Below are 26030 nucleotides of genomic sequence, written 5' to 3'. Positions count from 1 at the left end.
AGGTTGTGAACTTCTCTTCATTGCAATTCAATTCAAAATATCTTTATTTCGGTAGAATTTTACCATAAAAGACGTTTATAACATACATTTTAAAACTGAATTTGATAAAAAGTTTACAGCAATTTGTAAAATTAATAAAATCAGCCTTTTTAATTTTTTAAAAAAGAAAAAGAAAATAAAGAAAAAAAAAACAAGTTGCACTGGTATAACCCGTATGCAGGTAAGTCAGTTACTGGCCCTGAGACATTTCCTTCTGATGGACCATAAAGCACCTAAGTACTTCGCCATCGCAAACACAATGTAGTCGGTCAAGTCAGTTTTTAAGACCCTAAAAGCGGCCATACACTTTGCAAGGCCCAAATTCCTACAAAAGGGAACAATCCAATACTTGCGGATATCTCGGTAGGCAGGGCAAAGAAAAAGGATGTGAAGTTCAGTTTCTTCCGAGGTTCCACATGCAGGGCAGGTACTACTTACATCGTCACTCCATTTAGTAGTAAATGTTCTGATAGGGAGGGACCCATGTCTCCACTGTAGGTATAGTTTCCTAAGTAGAGAAGGGTAGACTTTATCCAGAATCGGTTCAAAGTTATAATTGGCTTTGAAGGACATGAAGGAGTCTGTCAGAGTCCCAAGTTTACGCTTTTTGAAAAGCAGGGACAGTTTGCTATCACGGTATGTCTTGGCTAGCTCTTTTTTGGAAATAAGTTGACACGTGGGCAAGGGATCAGACCACATTTTAGAGAGTCCTAGCCCCTCCAGTTCCAATTTGATAAAATTTAGCCATTTAATTTTTCCAGCACCCGGAATAGCAAGGACCTCCTGTAGTCCTTGTCTGTAGCTGGCCAATTCTGGAGTTGTCCATAGTCTGCGCCAGAAGGCCAGCGGGCGGAGGGCCAGATCTTCATCAAGTGGGCATAAGCCTAGATCCATCCTAAGGGGGACGAGAGGAGTACTAGATGGTAGACCAACAAGATTACGGATGAATTTGTTTTCCACCTTCAGGAGGACTGATGTTCCAACATGGCCCCAGAGTTTAGACCCATAAATGGCAGCCCCCTTAGCCTGAGATTTGTAAATCTGCATTGGAGGACCGATGGGCCTGATTGTGGATTTATTGTTCGCCATAAGCTTCATAATGCCCCCCGAATGTTGGGTCAGTTTAAGTAGGACCTTCTCCAGGTGCGTATTCCAGGTAAGTTTGTCGTTTAGCACGATGCCCAGATATTCGAAGGTCTTCACTCTCTCAAGCCTATTGTGTGCAATGCTGGGGCTGAAATGGAATTTCTGTGTGGGATTAAGGACCATGAATTTTGTTTTGATGGCATTAATTTCCAATCCATGGGCCTCACAGAATTCCACAAAGCCGTCTAGGGTGCGCTGGATACCCGTTGCCGACTTTGATAGCAACAAAGTGTCGTCGGCAAACATGATGGCTGGGACCCTTTCGGCGGCTAGTTTTGGGGCATCAGAGTTGGGTACCCCCTCTAAGTGGGAGATGACCCCGTTGACATAGAGGCAAAACAGGGTCGGTGCAAGCACACATCCCTGTCTTACCCCCCTGCCAACTGGGAACCTCTCGGACAGTGCACCCATTCTGCCACATCTCACCTGGGCGAAGTTATTAGTGTGAAGGCGGATTAGCATTTTCAACAAACCTTCAGGGACCCCCAGTTTGGCAAGGACCTCCCACAGCTTGTTCCGAGGGACCAGGTCGAACGCTGCCCTCAGGTCCACGAATACAGTATAGAGGCTGCCACCCTCCAGCTGCACCGTTTTCCAATAGATGAGGACAAGCCGAAAGACCTGGTCGATGGTAGAGACCTTCTCCCTGAAACCTGCCTGAAAAGGGCTAAGGATGTTAAAATCCCTGATCCACTCGTGTAGGTGATTTGACAGCAACTTAGCAAAGAGTTTTTGAGACACATCAATCAAGCTTATGGGCCTGTAATTGGCCGGGAGCAGAGGAGACCCCTTCTTAAAGATTGGGACTATCTCAGCCCCCGGCCATGTAGGGGGGATTGGCAAACCTTTCAGAATAGAATTAAATAACACCCTAAGATAGGGAGCCCATATCTCTGGTTCATGTTTATAAAGGTCGCCTGGAAGCCTGTCCAGGCCCGGCGCCTTTCCAGCAGCCAGGGACGTAATTGCCATGGTGATTTCCTCCACACTAAATCCATCCATGTCAATTACGCTGTTATTAGAGGAGTATAACATTTCGGCAAAATCGCTAGTCAGCCGATCGCTGCTATGCGATTTGTATAGATTTTTAAAATGTTCCTCCCAGACTGAGGGTGCTATATTGGACTCTACTGCTACAAGTGGTTCAGCTGAGCCGTGCCTGACGATCTGCCAGAAAGTCCGTGAATCACGGCCTGCAAGGGCAGCTGTCATTTTAGACCAGTTCGCCTCATCCCACTCTATTTTGGCAGCACGGAGGACTGATTTATAGGCTAATCGTTTCTCCCTGATTACACTTATATTATCTCGCGCTTTAAGTGAATTCAATAGTGCAGCTTTTGCTGCCCCACATGAAGCATTGAACCATGTGGCTCTTTTCTGCTTGTGCTTATACGGCTTGGCCACTGGGTTCAACACCTCTGCAAGGTTAGTGCATAACTCGGAATGAATAACACCAAGTTCCATCATGTGTGCAGGCTTATGTAAGGGGGAATTAGATACCCCAGAATTAACTGCAGGATCAAATTGAGTTTCACTAACTGAGTGGTGCATGCAGCGCTCAACCTTTTCCAGGGCGGGGACGACTAGAGCGTAAAGTCTCCCGATATTTTGGTTTTCCAGCAATTTGGCCCATTTAATTCTGCGCCTATTGCTAGATAATGCAAGGTCCACCTGTGGTGTGGAGTTAACGTCTACCTTATCTATTTGTCGGCCCTGTAACTCAAATTTGAGTGAAAGCAGATTGTGGTCACTATCGAGTCTAGAAATCACACAAAAATCTTTCACTTTCCCCCAGTCCCTAGTGGAGACCATTATGTAGTCAATTCGTGACTCGTAACCCAATCTATTAAAGGTATTTTTAGGCGGGATGTCACCTTTAATCCGGCCATTACAAGCCCTCAGCGAATGACTTAACGTGAGGGACATTATTTGAGTGGCAAGTGGGGACCAAGCCCTGACCAGTGGGTCTGTCAGGGTAGGGATGTTCCACAATTCGTCCTCTTCACTAGATATACCCACCAGGTGCTCGGGAAGCGGTTCATATTGCTGATTAAAGTCACCACCTACAATTATTGGGGAGCAGAGATTAAGTAAATCGAGAAACTGTGCTAAGTCCTCGACTGGTCCCGAGGTAGCTGCAACCCCCACTGGTCTAGAATATATGTTGATCAGTGTTATTTTTCCTCCGCCTGGCCACTTGAGGGAAACACACTGGAAGTCCAAAGAGTTGGTTTCCAAGTGTGTAGCCCTGCAACCCAAATGGGACCCAACCCAGATCGAGAGTCCTCCTGATGGTCGGCCCTTTCCTCCCCATTTAGCTTGGGTGTCAAAAATGGCAAAACCTGGCCGGGAATATTTTCCTCTTGCCCAAGTCTCTTGAAAAAGACATATATCATACCCTTCAAGGAGTTCCTCCCAGTCAGGCGTGTCTACTTTGTTAGCCAACCCTGCGACATTCCAGGAGAGAATGGAAATTACTCCCGGATCCTTTATAGTGATATTAATGGCTGGTGGCTGAGAGCATTCTTTTTCGAAGAGTTTGCCTTGTTGCTTAGGTGGAGGAATGTCCATTTGGACACTATTCAGTTTGGGGCTAAATAATGTGGTGGGACAGTCATTATCGATCGAATGGGGTTCAGGTTTTAGTGGCTTTGGTGGGCTGGTGTTACGCCTACCTGGGCCTTCTCTCAGTTTGTAAGCCTCCGACTGGTTTGATAATAGAGGAGGGGTTAGACCACCCGTATATACATTTGATGTTTTGAAGGTTAATGATTGACCCTTTGAATTGAACTGAGAGCTTGTTAGGATGGGTGGTGAGGGTACGATAACTGGCAAATGTGGACGTCAATCCACCTCCTCAAGGCACCCGTATCTATTGGACATCGGTACCCCGTTCCAGCCACCAAGTGTATCCACCCAATGATTACTTTGCCCTCCCCAAATACAGTTCCTCTCCGGAATCCTTCTCCAGTTCCCCCCCTGATTTAAGTGGGGGCGGGGTGGGTAGAAATAAGTGAGGGGTCTGGCTACTATTGTGGAATTAGAGCTATGGTTGATCCAGGAGTAGATGGCGTGCGCAGTTTTTGAATCCTCAAAGGAGACAATCACGCAATCGCCACTACTTGACTTTTGCGTGGTGCATACCCATGGCACCCTACGCACCATGAGGATTTTACTCCTTAGGTGGTTGGGTATTGGCTTGTTGACGTCCAACCAGTGGATCACCTTGTTCTTTAAGGAAGCAAAGTCTCCTGCTGGTTGTACGTCAATTCAGTGACCCCTGTCAGCACCGCAACATAGGAGCTAACCTCTGGGGGAAGATCTACATAACCCCTTGAGCGTATGTAATTAGTGCTAGCTCTCTGAGATGAGGGATGGTTAAGGTTCTGGCCATTTTGTCTCGGATTTAGCTGGCCTGACGAGGGCGATACCTTTTGGCCTGGCATGGCTGATATTGGTGATGGTAAAATTTCAGCCGCCTGTTGGTTAATGGTCATCATTACCCTATTAGTCGGATCGTTTGTGTTTACCTTGCTCCGGGGTTTTGGAACTGGATTAGCCTTAAAAGTAGCAATGGAGCTGGCAGATGAGGGAACAGTGGGGGAGGGAAGTGAAATAGCATTGATTAGTCCCAAAGTCTTGGCCTTCTCAGGGGCCAACGAGTTAACAACTGGTGGGATTATAGGGATGGATGGTACTATGAGGGGCGGAATTCCATGCGGACAAGTTGTTTTATTATTCTGCATGGTAATAGTTGCCAAATTTAAAATACTTTTTTCAATTTCCAGGAGCTGAGTTTCTATATGTGTGAATCTCACTTCAAGGGGGGAAAGAAGTTTTTTAAGTGTTTCCCAGACGATTGACAGAAATTCAACGTCCTTCCCTCTAATGGTACAGAGCGGAGCTCCTGTGGTGTCACTTTCTATTGTAAGATCGCTGTTTTCTTGGATAACTACCGAGTGTGGGGGAATGTTTTCTGAGCTCATTTCCGAAGGAAAAATAGTGGTCATTAGAGATTGAGCTGAGGGAACCTGAGGTGATACCTTAGTTGGTAACTGGGCCTTTGCTATTTTGGCCTTTTTCCTTGAATATGCCGTGTTGTTTTTACGCTTCCTTTTATTGTGTAGTCCATTCTGTGGCGTGGGGGAATTACCTCCTTTTGGTGGTATTACGTTATTGATTGTCGCATCGGGTGATGGGCCTTCCTCGGCTTCCTTCATTTGCTCGGCAACTTCACCCAGATGTAGATGTGGGAAGTTGGTGAGTTCTGGTGTGGATCCCCCCTGTATTGAAGGTATACTAGTCGTTTGCGGCTGATGAATGTCAGCATGTGTGACAATCAGGGCAAAAGGAGTGCCATGGGTACGCTCAGGTGTTTTAGCCCATGCGATTGGCCCTAAGGAGGATTTTTTAGCAGCGGTTAGCTCTGCAGACAATCTTCTTGCGGCATCAAGTTCTGTAGAGACCCTATGCTGGATTTTAGTTATTTCATTGTCAATTGCAGTGTGGGTCCTAGTGATAAAATCGTCTAGGGTGCCATTTTTCAATTTAGATTTGGCCAGTCTGTCTCTCAACTTGGGGGTTTGCCATGGTGGACATACAAGAGAATCAGCAAGATGATAAATGTAGAGGAGGGCGGAAGAGACAAGTGATCAGGCCCAGTCCAGTCTCGTGCTCCGCCCCGCGCGCGTCCCGCGTCGCGGAGGGGTGGATCGTGTTTATATACGTATCGCCAGTGGGCTTGTCCGTGGGCGTGGCGCCTGGGGGAAGAGGAACCAGCTGGTCAGTGCAGGGGTTGCTGGTCCTCGCAGTCCCCCGGGTTGCGCGTGTAGTTTCACCCTGGCCTCTTACCCTGAGGACTCCAGCTGGGAGCGCTGGACTGAGCCTGCCGACTGCAGGTCTCGCTCACACCAGCGAGTCCTCGGGGAGGCGACAGCTAGGAACACGGAGAGGGAGTTGGTCCGTCCTCCCGCAGCACCAGCAACAACAGGCAACAGGAAACAGCCAAAGCAAGTGAGTGGCGCCCGCGAAGCGGGTGTCACGAATGTTTTATCCAAATCGCCAGTGGGCGTGTCCGTGGACGTGGCGCCTGGGGGAAGAGGAACCAGCTGGTCAGTGCAGGGGTTGCTGGTCCTCGCAGTCCCCCGGGTTGCGCGTGTAGTTTCACCCTGGCCTCTTACCCTGAGGACTCCAGCTGGGAGCGCTGGACTGAGCCTGCCGACTGCAGGTCTCGCTCACACCAGCGAGTCCTCGGGGAGGCGACAGCTAGGAACACGGAGAGGGAGTTGGTCCGTCCTCCCGCAGCACCAGCAACAACAGGCAACAGGAAACAGCCAAAGCAAGTGAGTGGCGCCCGCGAAGCGGGTGTCACGAATGTTTTATCCAAATCGCCAGTGGGCGTGTCTGTGGGCGTGGCGCCTGGGGGAAGAGGAACCAGCTGGTCAGTGCAGGGGTTGCTGGTCCTCGCAGTCCCCCGGGTTGCGCGTGTAGTTTCACCCTGGCCTCTTACCCTGAGGACTCCAGCTGGGAGCGCTGGACTGAGCCTGCCGACTGCAGGTCTCGCTCACACCAGCGAGTCCTCGGGGAGGCGACAGCTAGGAACACGGAGAGGGAGTTGGTCCGTCCTCCCGCAGCACCAGCAACAACAGGCAACAGGAAACAGCCAAAGCAAATCATAGCTCAAAAAAATATTATATATTCTGGTTTGGTTGAAGCCTAATATTTTCAATTTGCCATGTAAAAGGTAGTTGATCCATTTGGATATATCATATTCAAATTAAAAAAGGAAGGGCTTAGTTAATCTATTTATAGGCCTAAGCTTTATGTAGATGTGCAAACATGTAGTTTTGTAGCAATTGCACTGCTAATCAGCGAATAATGATATAAAACAAACAAGAAACATGTTTTTATTTGTCAACAGTGATTTTCAAATAATTACCACAGCTATGATAGGAAAGACTAGACAAGATATAAAGTAGTGTTTACAGTTCTCAATAAGAATGTATGTGTTTGACCCCTGTGCTTCTCCTATACTCAGCTCAAATGATTTATGAATCAATGGTTATTTCAAATAATTAGCAATATCATTCACTACTATAAAGAAAGCAAATGGAAGTCCAATAATTTATCTCACGAGGACATCTTATTAGAACCTCTGCTTTGTTTTAAGATCAAACCTAGCAAAGTTTTACATGTAAAAAATGGTTGCTTACAAAGTTTTAAGCAATTAAGGAAAGTCTAAAACTTTTGAATTAATTCTCCTTGTGGGAATTTGGTAAAAATAATTTACTTTACTCAGAGATGCCAATAACTATTAGGTATGTGTTAGAATTTTTCCAGGCAATCACAATTAAACCATTTGTTTATGTTCAACCGTATCGCAAAATGCTATGTTCACTTAAAAAAAATGTTTCCCTTAAATATGTTGCCACAGTATTGTAGTTTGTTGATGATTCAAAGACACTGTTGTCAAGACTAAGCAATAATTTCTCTATAGTTTTGTCAGTGATGGGACATTCCCAGGAACTAAGTCGTGGGTATATTATAAGGTGAAAACCTTTTAAAGAAAAATCCTGTGCCCTTAATATACCCTTCTTCAATACAACAATTATCACCTAATTCCGTATACACACCTAGCCCATGCAGCTGTTTTTTCCAAGTTTATTTGATTATTTTCAAAAGACATATTTAAAAATGTTTTTAATTTTGATTATTCAGTCAAAAGGTGATAGAACGTTGACAGACTTGCTCACAAGAAGGTTGAAGCATTTACTGCAATCCTTGTAGTCCAGGATAATTGTATTACATTGCTTTGGCTGGTAGAACCATGCTGGGCCTAAAAACCATATAATGAATCTAAGTTCCAAGGAGGAACATTGCAGAAAATTCACGATCTGTAATTGAATAGAAATTGCAACTTTTCTGTTTTCCAAAGCATGTTTATAATATATCAATGTATGCCAAATTGTTTATTCTGAAAAAAGAAATATTTTCTTGGGGTCTTTGAGGCATATATATTTATCAGGCTAGACCTGAATAAAATAACGTATTGCTGTAATATTCTTTGGTTATTTTCATTCATAGATGAATGTCAGCATTTTCACAATCTTTATATGTGTTGTACTAACAGATAAACTTCATACATAAATTCTTACATTTTCACACTCTATTTGCCAAAGTTCAGCACAAGGTACAAAGCAATATTTTTAAAGCTCAAAGTGCACTTTCATGTGAACTTAGTATTGTGGATAAGGATACAGTCAGGTTATCTTTTCATTATAAAATAGCATGTTTTAGACTTAATCCATTAGAAACATGTATATTTACAGAATAAGAAATGAAAACTCACCAATCCCCTTCTGAGGTAAATATGTTCGAAAATCAGTCAGGTAGTTCATGTAAGGCTTTTCAGTGCTGATTTCATAATATCGTATGTTTCCATCTCCCTGAAGACAACAAGGAAACAATCAGAGAATGCTACATCCGTTAGCAAGGAAGGGTCACATTTTATTAACTATTTGTTTTAAAAATAGACTGCTACTTCAAATTCACTTCATGATATTACAAATTACAAAGAGGAGACTGAATAAACACTGCTTTTATCGTCCTTCCATATATGGAACAATGTCCTTTGTCAGAGTACTTGCAACCTTTTCGCCTAATGCCAACTATATATAGCAAGAGTTTAGAAAACAGAGAAAATGTGGTAGTTTGCTTAAAACATGACAAGTACAACTACTTAATTTAAAATGAAATTGGGAAAAGAAGTAAAACAAGTATACTGTCTTGAAGCATGAGTGAAGTAAAACTATCAGCAAGACCAATGATGACTTAAAACAAAAAATTATTTATATACAACATGCTTATGACAATAATTAAACTAGGTGTGAAAAAGAACAAGACAAACTCACCTGTAAGAAAATCACCTATCAATGTTAATACCAGAAAATAACTGATCTTTGTTTGTTGCTAGTTGTATCAATGAGCAGTGTTGTCTATATTTCTGCTAACTGCCGTGGGGCACCGGCTTCTTGCCTCTTCTTTTAAGAGATGCAAATGGCTTTATTAGCATTTTTAAAACATGGAAAAAGCTGCTCTTTGCAGTTGCTTGTTGTACCATTGAGCAGTGTTGTCTATATAGCTGCTAACTTCCGTGGAGTATCGGCTTCTTTCCTCTTCTTTTAAGAGCTTCAAATTGCTTCTTTAGCCATTAAGGCCCATATGTATCATCAACCTGATTTGCGATTCTCAAATAGCGATTTCTAAGAAATCGCTATTTGAGAATCGCAAATAGGTATGTATGTACAAAATCGCATTTTTTTGTGATTTCTTAAAATTCCTTAATTGCGATTAGCAAATTGCGAATCGCAATTAAGGAATACTTTCCCATTCATTTTTATGGGCCAGGAGGCCCATAGGAATGAATGGGAAGTTATTCTCAATTTGCGATTCGCAAATTGAGAATAATTTCAAGGGTGCAGGGGTGTCCAAAGGACACCCTATTGCACCCCTGAAATATGCATGGGTGCACATGTGGCGCACATACATGCCCTAAGGGCATGTATGTGCGTCACATAGCACTTTGAAAAATGCAAAAATGTGCATTTTTCAAAGAAATTGCAACTTACCACCAACTAGAAGTTGGTGGTAATTTGCGATTCCTTAAGATCATTTTGCAATTTTTTTTGCTTCATACATGGAACTTAAGGAATCACAAAATGTGCAATTCCTTAAATGCAATTGCAAAATAAGGAATCGCAAATTTTGCGATTCCTTGTTTTGAACCAGATTTTGCTTTATACACCATTTAGCAAATTCGCATTCGCAAAGGCTGAAATTCTGCGAATTTCGGCCTTTGCGAATGCGATTTTGCTTTATACACATGACCCTAAGTGATGATTCTGCAAATGTTGACAAGTGTGGCTGCAAACTCAGATTGCATTTGCCTATCCTTGGGTTCTCAGGACATCATTTTAGGGCAGGGAGTCCATAGGAAAATCGTGATGGTACAACCCAATTACTGTCACAAATATTTACAAATGCTATTAAGTAAGTTACTAAAAACTCAGCACCTATGATTACCTTCTAGATTCTATTAAATCATTACTTCTTCACAGGCTTTTACCGGGCCAATTCCCATCAAGTTATCTTGCCCAGATTTTTTGATCATCAGGAAATTAAAAATGGGTTTGAACATTTCCGAACTGCTTAAAAAATACAGGAAGTTCCAGTCATTTTTTCATTTGGATGGAGTGAGATTGGTGATTTTTCTACATGCAACCAAGAGATGGTAAGTTGAATCTTCTCCACCATTTCTTAAAAAAAAAAAAAGATTGAGTGCGAAAACAAAAAAACAACAGTTTCGCTCTCCCTCCCGCACTTTTTTCAATAAATGCCCATGCCCCCCCCAACCCTTCCCACTGTTTGCCCAACCAGCTTTCCTGTGGGTTCCATTATACATTTCGGTTTTCTTGCTCGTACAGTGTCATGGAGTATAAATTAAGTACATTTCCGTTATCCATTACCAACTCTATTAAACACTTTTCATTTCCTGATTCAATTACCTTGAAGCGTATTTTGTAGCAACAGTGTCAATTGTTAGAATGTCATCAGCGCTAATGGCCTTCAAGACCCCTCATGCAACACCTTAGTCATCAGCCTTCCATAAAGTGCATGTGCATACATTGTTGTCTGTTTTAGCAGCCCATTAACAAAGTGCAACGTTTTTAAAGTGCATACATGGAATCTCTAAAAATTTAAATATCATTAAAAACAATCGGAGTTCTTGTTTGTACAGTATTCTGAAATATAAATACAATGCATTTCCCATATCCAACACCAAACCCTTAAAACGCATGTCGTTTCCTGGTTCAGCTGGCTTAAAACGCATTTCAAAAGAGCGCCTTCAGGTCATTAATAAAGAGCAATTGGGGCTAAAGACCTCAGAACCCATCTTGCACAGCCTTAGTTATCGGCCCTCCATAAAGTGCTTGTGCATCCGTTATTATCAGTTTTAGCACCCCATTAATAAAGTGCTAGGTTTCTGGTGTGCTTAAGTGGAAACTCTAAGCCCAAATATTATGACCAGGGATCTCAGTGCTGTCATACAAAATAATAGAGGCCGTTCTTACGGTATGTATAATTTACCCGTCCCATAGTTCCCTCCAATTGGCGAAGTGCTGCCAAATTTCTGCCCCTTTCTTCTTGGTCTTATACCCCGCCGCTTATATATATATCTTTCTTAAGATTATATGTGCTCAACAGGCGAGCTAACCATTGATGAAATGCGGGGCAACGTCCAACCATGCTGAGGCTATGCATATTATGTATAATGCCATTGCAATACAAATAAAAGCCCATCCTTCCTTTTTCCCCAGGTTAGATAGGTCAAGCATAATTACCGGGGGGGGGGGGGTTACATGCACTTGTAGTAGCAGCTTCTCTGGCAAAAAATACCTTTATTTCTCTTATAAGCGGATTAAGCTCATTACAAGTTGCAAACATATGCATTAGGTCTGCCTTATAAACCGCACACCATGGACAAAACACCCCTTTTCCCTCCCCCTTTAGCAATTCGATATGGGGTGTAATAGAGCTCAAAGCATGTTTTGTAGAACTGTGCTTGGAGGTTTGCCAGCATTAAAATCGATAAGGTATTTAGAAAGGTGACTTGAAAGTCTACAACTGAAATGCCTAACATCCCTTGCCACTTGGACGAGCATGTCCCCAGGTAATCTTCCATATAATCATTCAACAACTCATATAGCAGCCCAATCTTAGGTCTCTCTGCCTCCTTAATCTATCCACTAATTCACAGCTCTCGAATTTCTCCTTCCCTCCTCCCTTCCTGTGCAAGAAGTCTCTAACCTGTAGATATTTAAACAATTCTCTAGTCTTTAAATCAAATTTCACTCTCAGTTCTTCAAAGGACATTAAACCACCTGAGGAGAACAGGCTCCAGACCTGAGTTACACCTGGTTTATCCACTTATCAAAATAGCAATCATTAAAAATACCAGAAAGATCTTTATTTTGAACAATGGGGAAATAGTCATTTAATTTCCGAAGTCCTATCAGGCGTCCTACAGAGGACCATACTTTAAAAGCCGTGCGCAGTGTCTTGAAGCGCACCTTTTTTATAATATACAAAATCAAGTTGACACCATAGACACCCTTTTACATCTTGGCCACTCATGTGGTCATATTGGGAAGTATCACTGAATATTTCCATCCCAGGGCTCACATTCAAAAGTGCTGTATATTGCTTTAAAGAGGCCGCCCACCAATATAATTTAAGGTTCCGCAGGGCCAAGCTGCCACGCTCTCTGGGTACGTATAAATATGTATTCGATCTTTTGGGTCTTGAATACGCCCATATGAACTGTGCAAATATGATTTTGAACTTTTTAAACTAGGAATTCATAAATATCAAAGTGATTGCTCTTAAAAAGTACAAGAGTTTAGGAAAAAAAACATCTTAATTATGTTCACTCTGCCAATCAATGTGAGGTGTAGATTATCCATTTTTTAGTTTTTTTTTATTTCTGCTGCACAGGATTCTAAATTTTCCTTTCCTACCTCATCAATTTCAGCAGTTATCACAACCCCCAAATATGTGTTTTTTAAACTACACTGTTATCCACAATCTGTGCAAACTCATTAACCACTATTTGTGTTTTGTCCCTATTCAGGGAATATCTGGACACAGCACAAAATCTCTGGGCTTTCTTTTCAATTGCTCTCATCGCCGTCTCAGGGTGTGGGGTGACTAACGCTATATTATCGGCATACACCAACACCTTGTCTGCTTGCTCTGACTCAAATAGTGGGGAAATATCTGCTGACAGCTCTAAGCATTTAAAAAGGGGTCTATGTAAATTGCAAACAATAAAGCGGAGCATGGACACCCTTGTCATGTACCTCTTGTTACTTTAAACCCCTCCATCAGTTCCCCATTTACACATACTCTAGCCTCCGGTGCCTTGTACAGGGATTTCACTGAACCAATGAACTGTTCCCCTATCCCTTTCCATTGCATAGAGGCCCATTGAAACTGCCAGGAGACCCTATCAAAGGCCTGTTCTGCGTCTAAAAAGATTGTGGCCATAGGGTCTCCTGTCACTTGCCTCATATCAAACAGCGTAATAATCTTTCTGACGTGTTCTATGCTGCCTCTACCCGGGATAAAGCCATGTTGTCTCATGGAGATTACTTTGAGTATCACTAGTGACAGACAAGAGGCTAGGGTTTTAGAGTAAATGTTCACATCTCCGTTTATGAGGGTTATTTTATTGACAAATAGGACCTCAATTCCTCACTGGGTTTATTTTTTGGGGAAAGACAATAATCTTCGCCGTAGCCCATGATGCTGGTGGATTCATACCCCCTGCAATCTGTAAGAACATAGTCATCATGATCTCTTTGAAAAAAATCCTGAAAAAGCTTATAAAATTCTATAGGGATCAAATCGGGTCCAGTCGCTTTCCCGCCAAGTAAATTAGCAAGGGCTACTGCGACCTCATTTCAAGTTTATGGTTGTTCTACGTGGTCCCCCTCCTCTATTGATAAGGACTCCCCCGTAGCTTCAATCAGATATTTCCCTATTTGTTCTTCCCTCTGGCTCTCCCCCCTGGGTACTTCTGCATATAGAGTCCGATAAAAAATGAAGAAAGCTGCTCAAATTTCATTTGCATTACACCAAACCTCTCAGAGGATCGCTTACGTCCTTCATTTCATTCCGCGTGACTTCTGGCCTTATCCTGATTGCGAGTAGATGATCAACCCTTTCACTGCACTTGTACATATTCTCACGGTACACTGTTGCTTTGTCGATTGCTTTCCTCAGTAATTTCTCCCCTATTGCTGCTTTATTAACTGCAACTCCTAAATGAGCATCCTCTACACTTTCCTTCAGTTGTAGAGCCACAATTAATTTGATTTAGGCCTGGGCCAAGCTAGATTTTAGGGGGTGAAAGCTTGCTTTTTCCAATTTATTTTTCCTTATTGCATATTGGGTTGTTTCCCCCGTATTCCTGCCTTTAGTGTATCCCACACAGTACCCAAAGAAGCTGTTCCTAGATTACTATGTAGAAATTCTGAATCCATTTCCTCATGTGCTCCACATAAACCTCATCCACCAGCAATGCTCTTTCGAACGTCCAAAAAGATAAGTCTCTCCTGAGCAGTCCCACCCACTATCTCCAATACCAACGGATTGTGATCTGAGAGATATCTGGGAGCACTTTCAATTTAGCTTTTTTGTCTAATCAGCTGTGAGACAAAGAAATAATCCAGCTTCACATGTTTCTGATGGGGGGGCAGATTAATATATAAAGCCAATTCTTTAGGTCTCAATTAACCCAGACATCGCACAAACCATGCTCCTGGCACATGTTGCATAAAGCTTGATAAACCTTTGGCTTCTTTCCCACATATGTTTCACCCTGACTCCAGCCACTGGCAAGATTATTTTTGAAATCCCCACACATCACTATAGGCAATTGCCAGTGCGATAATTCATTCACCAGCCATCCTAATAGAGTGGGGTGAATCAACATTGCTACCGTAAAGGGAGCATATCTTAAAATTAGGAAAGCCTGGGGCTCTGCAGCTAGCGATAACCCAGCGCTCGGATGTATCAGCCCTTACTAGGGGAAACTGGATAGCTTTGTTATGGGCTAAAATTGCTACCCCCGTGTGCGAGTACCTTCGGTTCTAGCTCTTACAATGCTATACCCTAAGTATTTTAAAAGATCTTTTAGACTCCCTTTAACATGGGTCTCTTGAAGACAGATTATATATGCTTGGAGCAATTTCAGCCCTTGGGATACCATCTGTCTTTTTTTAGGTCGTTCAGGCCACCTATATTGACCGATGCAATCCTTAATTTACTAATTATGAAATTCTTTAGTTTTACCCCATACTAGAGATCTCTTTACTCAACAATAACCTCCTGTGCATTCCCTGTACAACCTCTTGTTCCCGCAACCCACACTGTGAAAAGCATGTCTTACCCCTAACCCTCCCCGAAACAGTGCCCCCCTCCCCCATCCTCCTGCACCTCCTCCCACCCCCACCAAAAACGTGGGCACCCTGGCATAGCTTGAATGATGTGCGTCTGATAAACTGCCCACCATCCCCCCTGATGCTTAATATAATACAATATCATTGGCGACTGTTCATCATTACTTTTTACTATAGCCTTTTAAATTCCTGCAACTCAGATCTTGAAGCTTCCCCCCCTTTTTCTTTCCGTGATATTTCTTCCAGAAAGCCCGGCACTTGAATTTCAGATAAAAAGGTGCGCAAGGTTCCTTTAAATCTAATTTTGAACCTAGCCAGGTTTTGACAGAAAACCTTTCCCCTTTGCTTTTTGAAAGGGGGTTATTAGCTGTCTTAACCCCCAGCCCCGCTACACAGTTGCGTGGGCAAAATCCTGCTTAACAACAAAGAAACCCCATTATATGATTTTGGAGAGTTAGGTTGGGCTTGGTCATACACCAATTGTCTCAGCAGGAAGTTTCCAACAAATACCAAAAAGCCCTAGGTATTGGGGTTGTTTTCTCATCTTTAAGGGTACCCGGTGGGCGCACTGAATCTCGGTGTCCTGCTTCACTTGTTCAGGGAAGGTGTTCTTCAAAAGATTAACAATATACAATCTAGGATTGCTACCTTCCACACCCTCTGGGACCCCAAAAAGCGCAAGTTGTTTCTACTCTGTCTGTTTTCCTGCTCCTCCAGTTTGGACATAACATCCGATAGAGCATCTTCCTGGCCACTATTCTCCACTTTCAGGGATTCCATCTCTACTTCGAGAGTCTCTGTCTGCGTTTCCACCGATGTCAATCTCTCTGCATTGTCTCCATATCCTTGTTTATTTTACAAATTCCTGCTTGTACTATTTTGCTTGTGACTCTGGCTCTGTGCCCATCCGACCTCACTTCCTCTTGCATCTGTTTAATGGATTGGAAAATTGCGGTAAGCGGAGGTTCTTTTTCTTTTGAATCTATTTTTCCCTCTTCATTTGGACACTCCTCTGGTCCTTGATGTACAGGCTGCATGTCAGAGTAATCCCATTTTAACTGCTTGCTGACATGCCACTTCTGACTGTCTTTCCTTTTTCCTCCCCCTGTAAAATTTCTTCCTTTGCACCATTTGAATATTATCTCCTGATGAGGTACTGTCCGATTCTAAGAAGCTGTGCCTGCTATATGAAATTTCTTCCTGCCCAGAGGGGTCCGACTCACCTGTTAGCAAGAAGAACCGCTCGCCTACTTCATCAGGCGACAAGTCTCCTCTGCTCCGTCACGCCATATTTGGGGGGCCATGTCCTGCCCTTGCTATATCATCCTTCCACTGTCTAGGTATCTCGCTTTCCGGACTTGGTGCATTAGTCCCCTCCTAGCCCAGGAGGTTTTTTTCCATTCCTTCTTCCTTTTTCCCTTCCTTTAATGTCTCTGGGCAGAGGGGTAGTGTTTCTGGAGGGCTAGCGGTTTCTATTGGTTTCTCATCGAAATCTATGTCCCCTGCCACACCAAAGCTCAGGGTTTCATCTCGCTAGGGTGGGGAAGCACTTTAGTCTTATTTGCATGCAGGTCAGAGGCAGAAAGACTAGTAAACATAGACTCTGCCTGTCTTAACGGCTTCTGAACTGATTTCTTTATGCCAGCCTCTTTTGTTCCTTTTCCTCCAGTGCCAGCTCGTTGGTGTTTTAGCTTCGGCCGAGGTTCCATTAACCCCCAAAGGATGAGTACCCACTGGTAGTATGGGACCGCCTCCAACGGATCCCGCGGCTCGGGTTTTTCCCGTCTTGCCTCCTCTTACTGCCATCCACGGAGTTCCACGTATTCGCTGGCCCCACCACTCTCTACAAACTCGGCGGTCTCTGTTCTTCCAGATTATGCAGCACACACCGCCACACAATTGCCAGCAGCAAGATATCCAGTATCCCAGTCACCGCGTCCAGCCTCGGACCATGCAGGCCATGCAGTCACTTGCCGCAGCATCGATCCATCAAGGGAGGTGGTAGGTGAGCTGCAGTTACTCACACACCATCTTTGCCCCCCCCCATAACGGCTCCCCTCAAGACCTTTTAATCTTCTACACCTTTTCGAATGAAATAACAAGAGGTGCATCTCTAATGAATTTCTCGAAATTGGTTCAGATAGATGTGAGACAGTTTGGTATAGACATGAAAAGTGAGAGAGAAAAACAAATGGACTTGGGGATAGGTAGTGCCTAGAGAGAAGAGTAGATAGGGTTAAAACAAGTTAAGGAGAGGCAGAAGAGGGAGGGAAGAGAGCAGAATGAGAGGGAGGAAGAGAGACAGTGAGAGCAAGAGAGATTAAAAGAAAGAGAAAGTGAATGATACAATTAGATACCAAAGTTCACAAGTGTTTGAAGAAATTATTTTCACAGCCATGAGATAAATGTACAACAACAGTAATAACTTGCAGCATTGAACAAGTGTAAAGAAAATGCTGAATATGCAGATAACAGTGGATGCAATTTCAAATACAGATACACAGTGGCAGTCACAAGTACACAAATGAAGGAAAAGTTGAGCTACATTAGAATTTACAATAAGTGGGTCAAATCTCTACAAAACACAAAATGATATTTAGTCTGTTACAAAAAGCCTTATTTTTTCTTTAACCATCTTTATTGAGTTTGACAGCATTACAAAGCATGAGTCACACTGTGATTGTACACGTCTGGCATCCTTAGTTCATATATTCAGCAATAAGTACAAATACGTCTCACTTCAGAGTGGGAATGCGGGGATGTTTCAGCAGTTCAATACACAACGACAAGGAAACAATGTAGGTTAGTGCAGTGTGGGAGTTTACATTGGTCTGTGGTAACCATGGTGGGTGCACCAGGTCCCTGCTAATGTTGTTGGCACATTGCCTCAGGGTATGCACGCTTTGTTACTTAAGCTATTCCTAACCGTGTTAAGGACCTCACCAGCAGCTACGGGAGTCGGGTATCCTCATCCGAGTTGGCTTGGCGTGCCTGAGTGAGTTGGTCCCAAGCAGCCCCTATGAGATGTCTGCGTAATCCATGCATGTACTTCAGTTGCAACTGTTATAAGACGCTTTATATGTAGAAATAGTTTTTAGCACATACATTCTGTGTCCAATGTTTGGCTGTGCAGTAGGTAATCTTATAAGAATAAGACTTGCTAATATTCCCAGTTGTGAAACAGGTGTATTATTAAATGTTAGGCAATGATCTGAGGAAGAGATGACAGATGCTGGAATTGCAAAATGTACATTCACAAAAAACACAGAAAATGCTACAATAAAGTTTAGTTGCATTTATGGATTTTTTCTTTTTACTCTTTTTAATTTCAGAGACTGTTTTATTTAGTTTTAGTTGAAAATAAGGGAGATACAACGAATGCAATTTAAACTTACAGCATATAACATATCAAGAGGATTTGGCTACAAGGTGCATGTCTCAGATTAGTCTTAATACAATATGGGTATTGTGTGATTTAATCAAGATTTGGATAATCATTTTGATTTTAGTATTGTATTGTATTGCTGTTGATTTTGGTGACTTGAGCAATGCATCACAGGGAGGACAGAGGCACAGAAAGAGATGAGACAGAGAGAGAGAGAGAGGGATACAGAAGAGGATAAGAGAGGAGGTATAGAAGGAAATGGGAAAGAAAGGGTTGAATATGGGTTGGTGATTCTGTTATTGGCCGTAGAAGTAGTTGAAGAGTTTTGTATCCTTATGGTAATCGTAGATATGTTGTATGTGTGATTGAATGTAATTGACTTTTAGCAGCATATATCTCGCTTAACCCTAGGCGTTTTGAAGAGTAGCAATTGAAGTTAATTATCATCATAATTCCTTTATTCGGTTCATGATACAAACCTTTAAAAGCACATATAAATAAAAGCATTAAAAAGAATACAAGAATATTAAAACAAAGCTAGGGTATAAAAAAATGACTGAACTCAAAACACAAGCAAACCACACATATCAGACAAGCTTAACATCGGGCTAGGTATTTGACTAAATATGTCTAAAAAATAAATATAATCAACCAAAGTGCATAGTGTGAAATAAATAATAAAGGCCACACATCACAAAGTGAAAGCAACCCACTTGGCGCCAAGTTACCACAGGGCGCACCGGAGAGGCACAGCAGTAACCTGGAGACTATGAAACTCACATCTGGCAATAGGCCAGCTGCAGAGATAATGTTTGTCTGCACCGCAGGGCATACCTAAGGAAGGTAGCCACTCCTACTCAGACTTCCAGAGTAGGGAGCATCTGCAGAAATAGAAGTGATGGGCTATATCTAAAAACTAAAGCACCTTTGAGGAGCGGGATTAAAAACCTTCTGGTATAGCAGTGGTAATACCTGCAGAACACAAATGTGCCTGAGTTTGTAGAAAATGCTAGTCAAAAGGGCAAAAAGAATAAATGTAGAGTCAAACTGGCCCAAAGGAAATGAAGGCTGACTCCTGATCTGACCCAGGCTAAATCTGGTCAGTAACACCGTATCCCAAGTATTAGGCACCATCTCCAGATACGGTTCCAGCCCTAGAGTAGTTTGGACCAACAAGTACTCCCGACTGGCAGGCTTCTTCAAATCAAGCAGTTCTCTTTCCCACCTTCTGCGTTCTCTAAAGCTGTATTTAAACACTTTTTTGTCCCCTGGAGTGAATTTGGAAAATATACTGTGTCTGCCTAGTTTATGACAAGTGTCCTTAATGTACTTTAGCCAAAGAATATGAAGGTCCTTGTCACAAGAAAGGCAATCCCGGATAATCTCCTTCTTCAGGGAGGCTTTGGCATTGTGCCACATGGAACATCTTAACACCAACGGGCCAATTGATGTCACCAACTACATACAGATTCCCTAAGTCCTCATGAACAGCATAAGTAAATGACCTTAGTGAATTGCCAAGATATATGCCTACAGACTCTGTTCTCATCCTGCAGGAATATGGCCACCTTAGGACCCCACAAATCAGAGCCATACATTAGAACAGGGAGGCACTGTCTTTTATAAAACTCAACAACAGGGGTGATAGGCTTATTGCCGATTTTGGAAGCCAGACTAAAGAGGTAGCCAATCAAGTTACAGAACTTGAGTCTCCTCTGTTTCAAAGAGAGCCCCCAGGTCCCCTAGGAGTAAAACATGTCCCCCAGATAGGAGAATTTCGGAGTTCTAGTGATAGAAAATCCCTGTAATGCGAGGATTTGCAGCTTCAGGTATTTGGGGCTACAAGCCATAACAAAGGTTTTGGCCGAGTTCGTGACCAGGCCTAGGCCATCCATGAAGCTCCCAAAAGTATCAAGCAATGGCTGAAGGCTGTTAGGTGTTCTAGACAGTAAAACTGCATCATCTGCATAAAGAAGGAAGGGATTGAACTGCCAAATAATGTTAGGCATATTCTTCCCTATGCCAACTGGAATAGAATCCAGATTGTTAATATAGAGAAGGAACAGAATTGGTGTCAAAATGTAACCTTACCCAATGCCATGACCCAGGCTAAAGCTCTCACTGCATTCCCCGTTTGACCAAAATCTGACGGAGGCACATAAATCCGTATTAGGGGCTCTTTAAAAAAGACACCAAGCCAGAATTTAGACTTTTTGATTTTAACGCATTCCAGAGTTTGGACCTGACCACACTGTTGAAAGAGCAGGCCAGGTCCATGAAAGCTAGATAAACAGGGCCATTTCACACTACAGTGTATTGCTAATCAGCAGATATAAGTTGAGGCACTGTTCTTGAGTGCCAAAACCTGATCTAAAACCGTATTGGACGTCAGAGAGTATACGATTATAAATGGACCAAGCCATGATTCTGTTAGGAACGATCCTGCCAATGACTTTAACAGTAGAGTCAATTTGAGAAATAGGTCTGTAACAATTTGGGGAAGTCTTGTTTCTTTTTTTAAAGATGAGCACAATAATGGCTAAACAACAGGACTCAGGATGTCCACTCTAACACACAACATTGGCATAGTTGGTAATGACAGGTGCCCGTAGGTTCACCTCTAGTTTGTAGAGGTCCCCGGGAAAACCATTGGGACTCGGGCTTGATGCATGGGGCGTTCATGAATTTCCTTCTATGCCCAGTGGATGCCCAGGTGATGAACCCTTGGCTGGCATCAGTCTGAACATTAGCTAAAACCACAACATAAGAACAGGCAGCCGGAGGTAAATGCTGCACCAAGGAACACCCCCTTAAGCTGTCCTGAGATGGTAAAGGATGACGGAAACTTTAGGGGGCAAGTGTAGAGGTGGCACAGAGGGCTGATGAATAAAACACCACTCGGGCAAGGCACCAAGCAGCATTTTGTGAGAGGGCAAGGAAGAATGAGGCAAGGCCTAGTTAGCATCCGCAGGTACTGTGAGTTTAGTGGCCATAGGTTCTGGGGTGGATTTGGGTATCACCGTGCCGCAAACACCGTCTCTGTGTCCCAAAACCTGAGGGAACTTTTTTTGATGGTGGATTAACACTCGAGCACAGGAGAAAGGCTAGAGGATAAAACTGTAGTAAATGATTCGGACATCCCAGTGAATAACTCATTAAAGTCAAGGTCAGGGCCCAAGGAAGAAGGGTTAGAAGTGCAGGGAAGATCGCTAGAGTGCAAGGTGGAAGAGTTCACTATGACAGCACTCAGTCTGAGTTGCTTGCCTTGCCTCTTACAGTTTGTCGGGGGTGGTGAGGAGGGACACAGGGGGCAAGGTCAACATCAGAGATGGTGAGAAAACTGAGGAAAGGTGCCGATTAGAAGTGGCGCCACATGACCCACTACTTTTGGACCCACCACTAAACACATCTAAGTCAGCAAGGGTGGCAGCTGAAGGTGAAACAGAACAGTAACAGCAAGAAATAGCCGCTGCTCAGCAAACTGAATCTCTTTACTGATGACAGCCAGTAAGGGAGTGGACAAACGCAGTTAATAATAGATGGCCTTAGGATAAATTTCACCTACAACCTTCTGCATCAAATCAGAAGAAGCATCTGATGCCCAAATCCTAAGGGAACAGGCCACAAGGGAATGGGGTGGTGATAGGTAATATAAACCCCAAGAGTGAGCAGATAAAACCAGTTAATAAAAGATGGCCTTAGGATAAATCTCAACTATAACCTTCCGCATCGTATTAGGAGATGCGTCTGATGCCCTAATCCTAAGGGAAAAGGCTCAAGGGGGGGCTCGGCCCAGCCTCATCCATGTGATGACGGCCGAAGACAGAGCAGCTCTTAGCCCGTGTCCGCAGGGACAGGGTATGCATAATAGAGGTTAGTGCAGCCAAGTCCCTCCTCCTGGGCCAAGTGATGTGTTCTGAGGGTTGTGGTCCATCCGCAGCTCTCCCAACAAAGGCAGGATAGCGTCCCACCCCCTTTTTGACAGGGCACATTTAATAGCACTTTGTGCATCCAAGCCCCTCCTTCCGGGTCAAACCATGTATTCTGGGGGTTGTGGTCCCCGCAGCTCTCCCACGAAAGACAGGATAGTGTCCCGCCCCCTCTGTCACAGGGCACGTTTAATAGCACTTTGTGCAGTCAAGCCCCTCCTGTGCCAAACAATGTATTCTGGGGGTTGTGGTCCCCCGCTGCTCTACCAAAAAATGCAGGGACACAACATGCTTTAGAGCTCTCCCTGCAATTGCCCAGCAGACCTGCTGCATCTGGACCTGCCTCAGCCCTGATGTTGGCCACTGGTCGCCTCTCCGGAATGAGTCTTGCTCCCGAAGAGATGCCCAGGTGATGAACCCTTGGCTGGCATCAGTGGAAGCTCCTTCTGTAAGCATTTGTTTGCTGCATAAATGCTTTACATATTGCCTCTAAGTTAAGCCTGGCTGCCAAGTTACTAGAGGGTTAACCACAGTTTAATTTAGTGACTATGGTGGGTCAACCTAACAAGGATTGGGCTTGCTGCCCGAGGGGGCTTCAACCACTCACAACCAACAACCTAAATTCTTACAATCGCTGTGTATGACTGTATTGCCTGCCTCTCGGGTTTCATCGAGAGTTCCATCTTTCTCAAGGCCAGCCAGGCCGGTTTCCGTCCTTGTCACTCTACGGAGGCTGTGATCCTGGCTGTCCTAGATACCTTGAGAGACGGAGCTGACAAGGGTACCTCCCAGGCCCTGGTATTATTAGATCTGTCGGCCGCCTTTGACACGGTGGACCACAACATCCTTCTCCACCGTGTCGAACAGGCCGGCATCCAGGGCCTGGCGCTGGCCTGGGTGAAATCTTTCCTTATGGGGAGGTCCCAGTCCCTCAGCCTAGGTACATTCAGGGCCCCTAGGGAACATCTGCCTTGCGGGGTCCCCCAGGGCTCCTCTCTATCCCCTCTTCTTTTCAATCTCTATCTTCACCCTCTTCTTTCTTCTTTGAGGCAGTGGGACGTCCGCGTCTTCAATTACGCGGACGACCTACAACTCATCTTCTCTTTAAACTCTCCCTCTGCTATTCCCACTTTTCAGGCAGTTATGTCCCATATCTTCCAGTGGATGTGTCAGAACCAGTTAAAATTGAACCCTGGTAAGACAGAGCTCCTCCTGCCGGGTAAGAGCACCGCCCACTGGGATCCACACTTCTGGCCGATTGAGCTTGGCTCTCCTCCCACCCCGGTAGCCTCGGTGAAAAGCCTTGGGGTCACTATTGACGCTGGGCTCTCTCTGGGGCCGCAGGTGGGGACAGTGGTTTCCTCCTGCATGTTCCAACTACGCAGGATTAGGAAGGTGGCCTACCTCCTCACTCCCGATGCCTTGTTACAAGTCATCATGGCCCTTGTTCTCTCCCGCCTGGATTTCTCAAATTCCATCTATTATGGCTTGCCCAAATGTTCCATCAATAGGCTGCAAGTCATCCAAAACCAGGCGGCGAGACTGGCCCTCGGGATTCCGAGGTGGCAGTCCGCCAAACCCCTTCTTATCAAGCTACATTGGCTCCCAGTCAACTTAAGGGCTGCCTTTAAGGTTGGCTGCCTCACCTTTAAATCTCTTTTTTGTCCTTGCCCCGCTTTTCTGAAATCCCTTATTCGACCCTACTGCCCCTCACGTAACCTCAGATCACTCCACTTACATCTTCTGGTGATCCCCCCTTTCAAACTCTGTAGATCTGGGGGCCGAAGATTCGCCTTGCTCGGCCCCAAACTTTGGAATTCTCTCCCCCTCCCAGTCAGGACTTCTGGCACCCTCATTCAGTTTCGCAAATCACTAAAAACCTGGCTTTTCCCACAATCCTGCTAATTCCCCTCTGTTTCCTCAGCACCCTTTCAGCGCCATGATACCTCCGGTGACAGTGCGCTATACAAAATCCCCTTAACATAACATATGACTGTATTACTTTAGTTGCTGGAGAGGCACTAAAATGGATGGTGTGATAAAGGCAGGCATGGCTAAACCACACATGCCTCCAGCACGCAGCCTAAACCACAAATGCATCTTAACCACACATTCCTTTACAACGCATGCCATGAAATTTCATGGTAAAGGCATGAATGGTAAATGGGTGTGTGTGGCTAAGGTTATGACCCCCCTCTCCCCACCCTGAGGTACAAATACCTCAGCCCCCTCCCAACCCCCCCACGCTGTATCTAATCCTTAACAAACACTACCCCATCCCCACTGTGCTGTCCCCAACCCCTTCCACTGCCCTTAGGCCTAAAACCCAAACCCCTATTTTTAAAAAACTACCCCAACCCCGCAGGAGCCCTAAGAACTACCCCACTGATCCTTAAGCCCTAAAAATGACCCCGACTACCCATTCCCCTTTCTCTGCCCTGAAGCCTAAAACACTGTCTCTTTACATACATTGCCCTGACCACCTCTCACCCCTTGCGCTGTCCCTAAAACTACTCCAATCCCTACCACTACCCTTAGGCCTAAGACCCTAACCCTTAATTAAAAAAACTACCTGATACTTCCTCAGCCCGGCAGACTACCCCAACCCTCCTCCAGCCTATAAAAGACCCCCACCCCGGCCCTGACTCTCCTCAGCCCTGATCACAATCCTGACTCCCAGCCCTGAAAGCTAACCCTGACCCCAGCCCTTCAAACTACTCCTGGACCCCCAGCCCAGAAAACTATCCTGACCCCAGCTCATAGAACTATCCTGACCCCAGCCCAGAAAACTACCCCTAACACCCTCAGCACAGAAAACTACCCCTACCCCAGCCCAGAAAACTACCCGACCCCCAGCCCAGAAAACTACCCCCAAGCCCAGTCCCACTTACCTCACTGTGGCTCTCTTTCTGGCAAGGTCTTCCTGCTTCCATCCCTGCAGCAGCCAGCAGCTAGACCACGCACTGCCTTAACGACACACATGCTTGGTTAAGGCATATGTGTGGTTAAGGCAAGCGTAGTAGTGTTTGCAATGTCGGAACATGCATGAGGCCATGGTGTTCTGACTATTTCCCATTGAAATGATATGGTGAATGCACAAGGGTTTCTTTGAGGGTGGAACTATTGCCACTTTGAGGAAGTATCTGACATCGCTTTGGTGTTGTGATTATGAGGTGTTATTCTTTTTTGGAAATTTTCTTTATATGTCAGTGTAAGACAGACCTTTGTTTTGTTACACAACCTGACCTACAAAATGTCCATTCCTAGCATCTATACACTTTATAGAAGTAATTAATAATTTTCCACTTTAAGTGATATAGTATTGTGTGTGAAAACATATTTGCCGCTGGAAGGGTAGTGGTCAGTGTAAAAGTTGAATGAGTATTTTTGGGTGTGAGATAAGAATCGGTCAACTGTCCACTGTGGCAGTTTGGTTCTGCTGGCTCTCCCAAATAGGAAAGTGGTAGGACTCTCTTCAGTTGTGGAGTGCGGAGTTGAATAATAGGCACG

The 26030-nt window shown here is 44.3% G+C and overlaps 1 protein-coding gene across 2 annotated transcripts in view; it reads right to left on the bottom strand.

The window, feature by feature from the left end:
• LOC144818695 (coronin-2A-like) overlaps positions 1–26030 on the bottom strand; it is a 993991-nt gene that overhangs the window by 374895 nt on the left and 593066 nt on the right. For both annotated transcript variants that reach the window (XM_078676349.1, XM_078676350.1), the window contains one exon: positions 8534–8630. In XM_078676349.1, the coding sequence (XP_078532475.1) occupies positions 8534–8630 (97 nt within the window). The remainder of the gene's footprint in view (positions 1–8533; positions 8631–26030) is intronic.

This window comes from Lissotriton helveticus, chromosome 2_1, assembly GCF_964261635.1.
Source record: "Lissotriton helveticus chromosome 2_1, aLisHel1.1, whole genome shotgun sequence".
Classification (NCBI taxonomy): domain Eukaryota; kingdom Metazoa; phylum Chordata; class Amphibia; order Caudata; family Salamandridae; genus Lissotriton; species Lissotriton helveticus.
The sequence above is the reverse complement of the archived record's forward strand: the minus strand, read 5'-3'. Positions and strand labels throughout refer to the sequence as shown.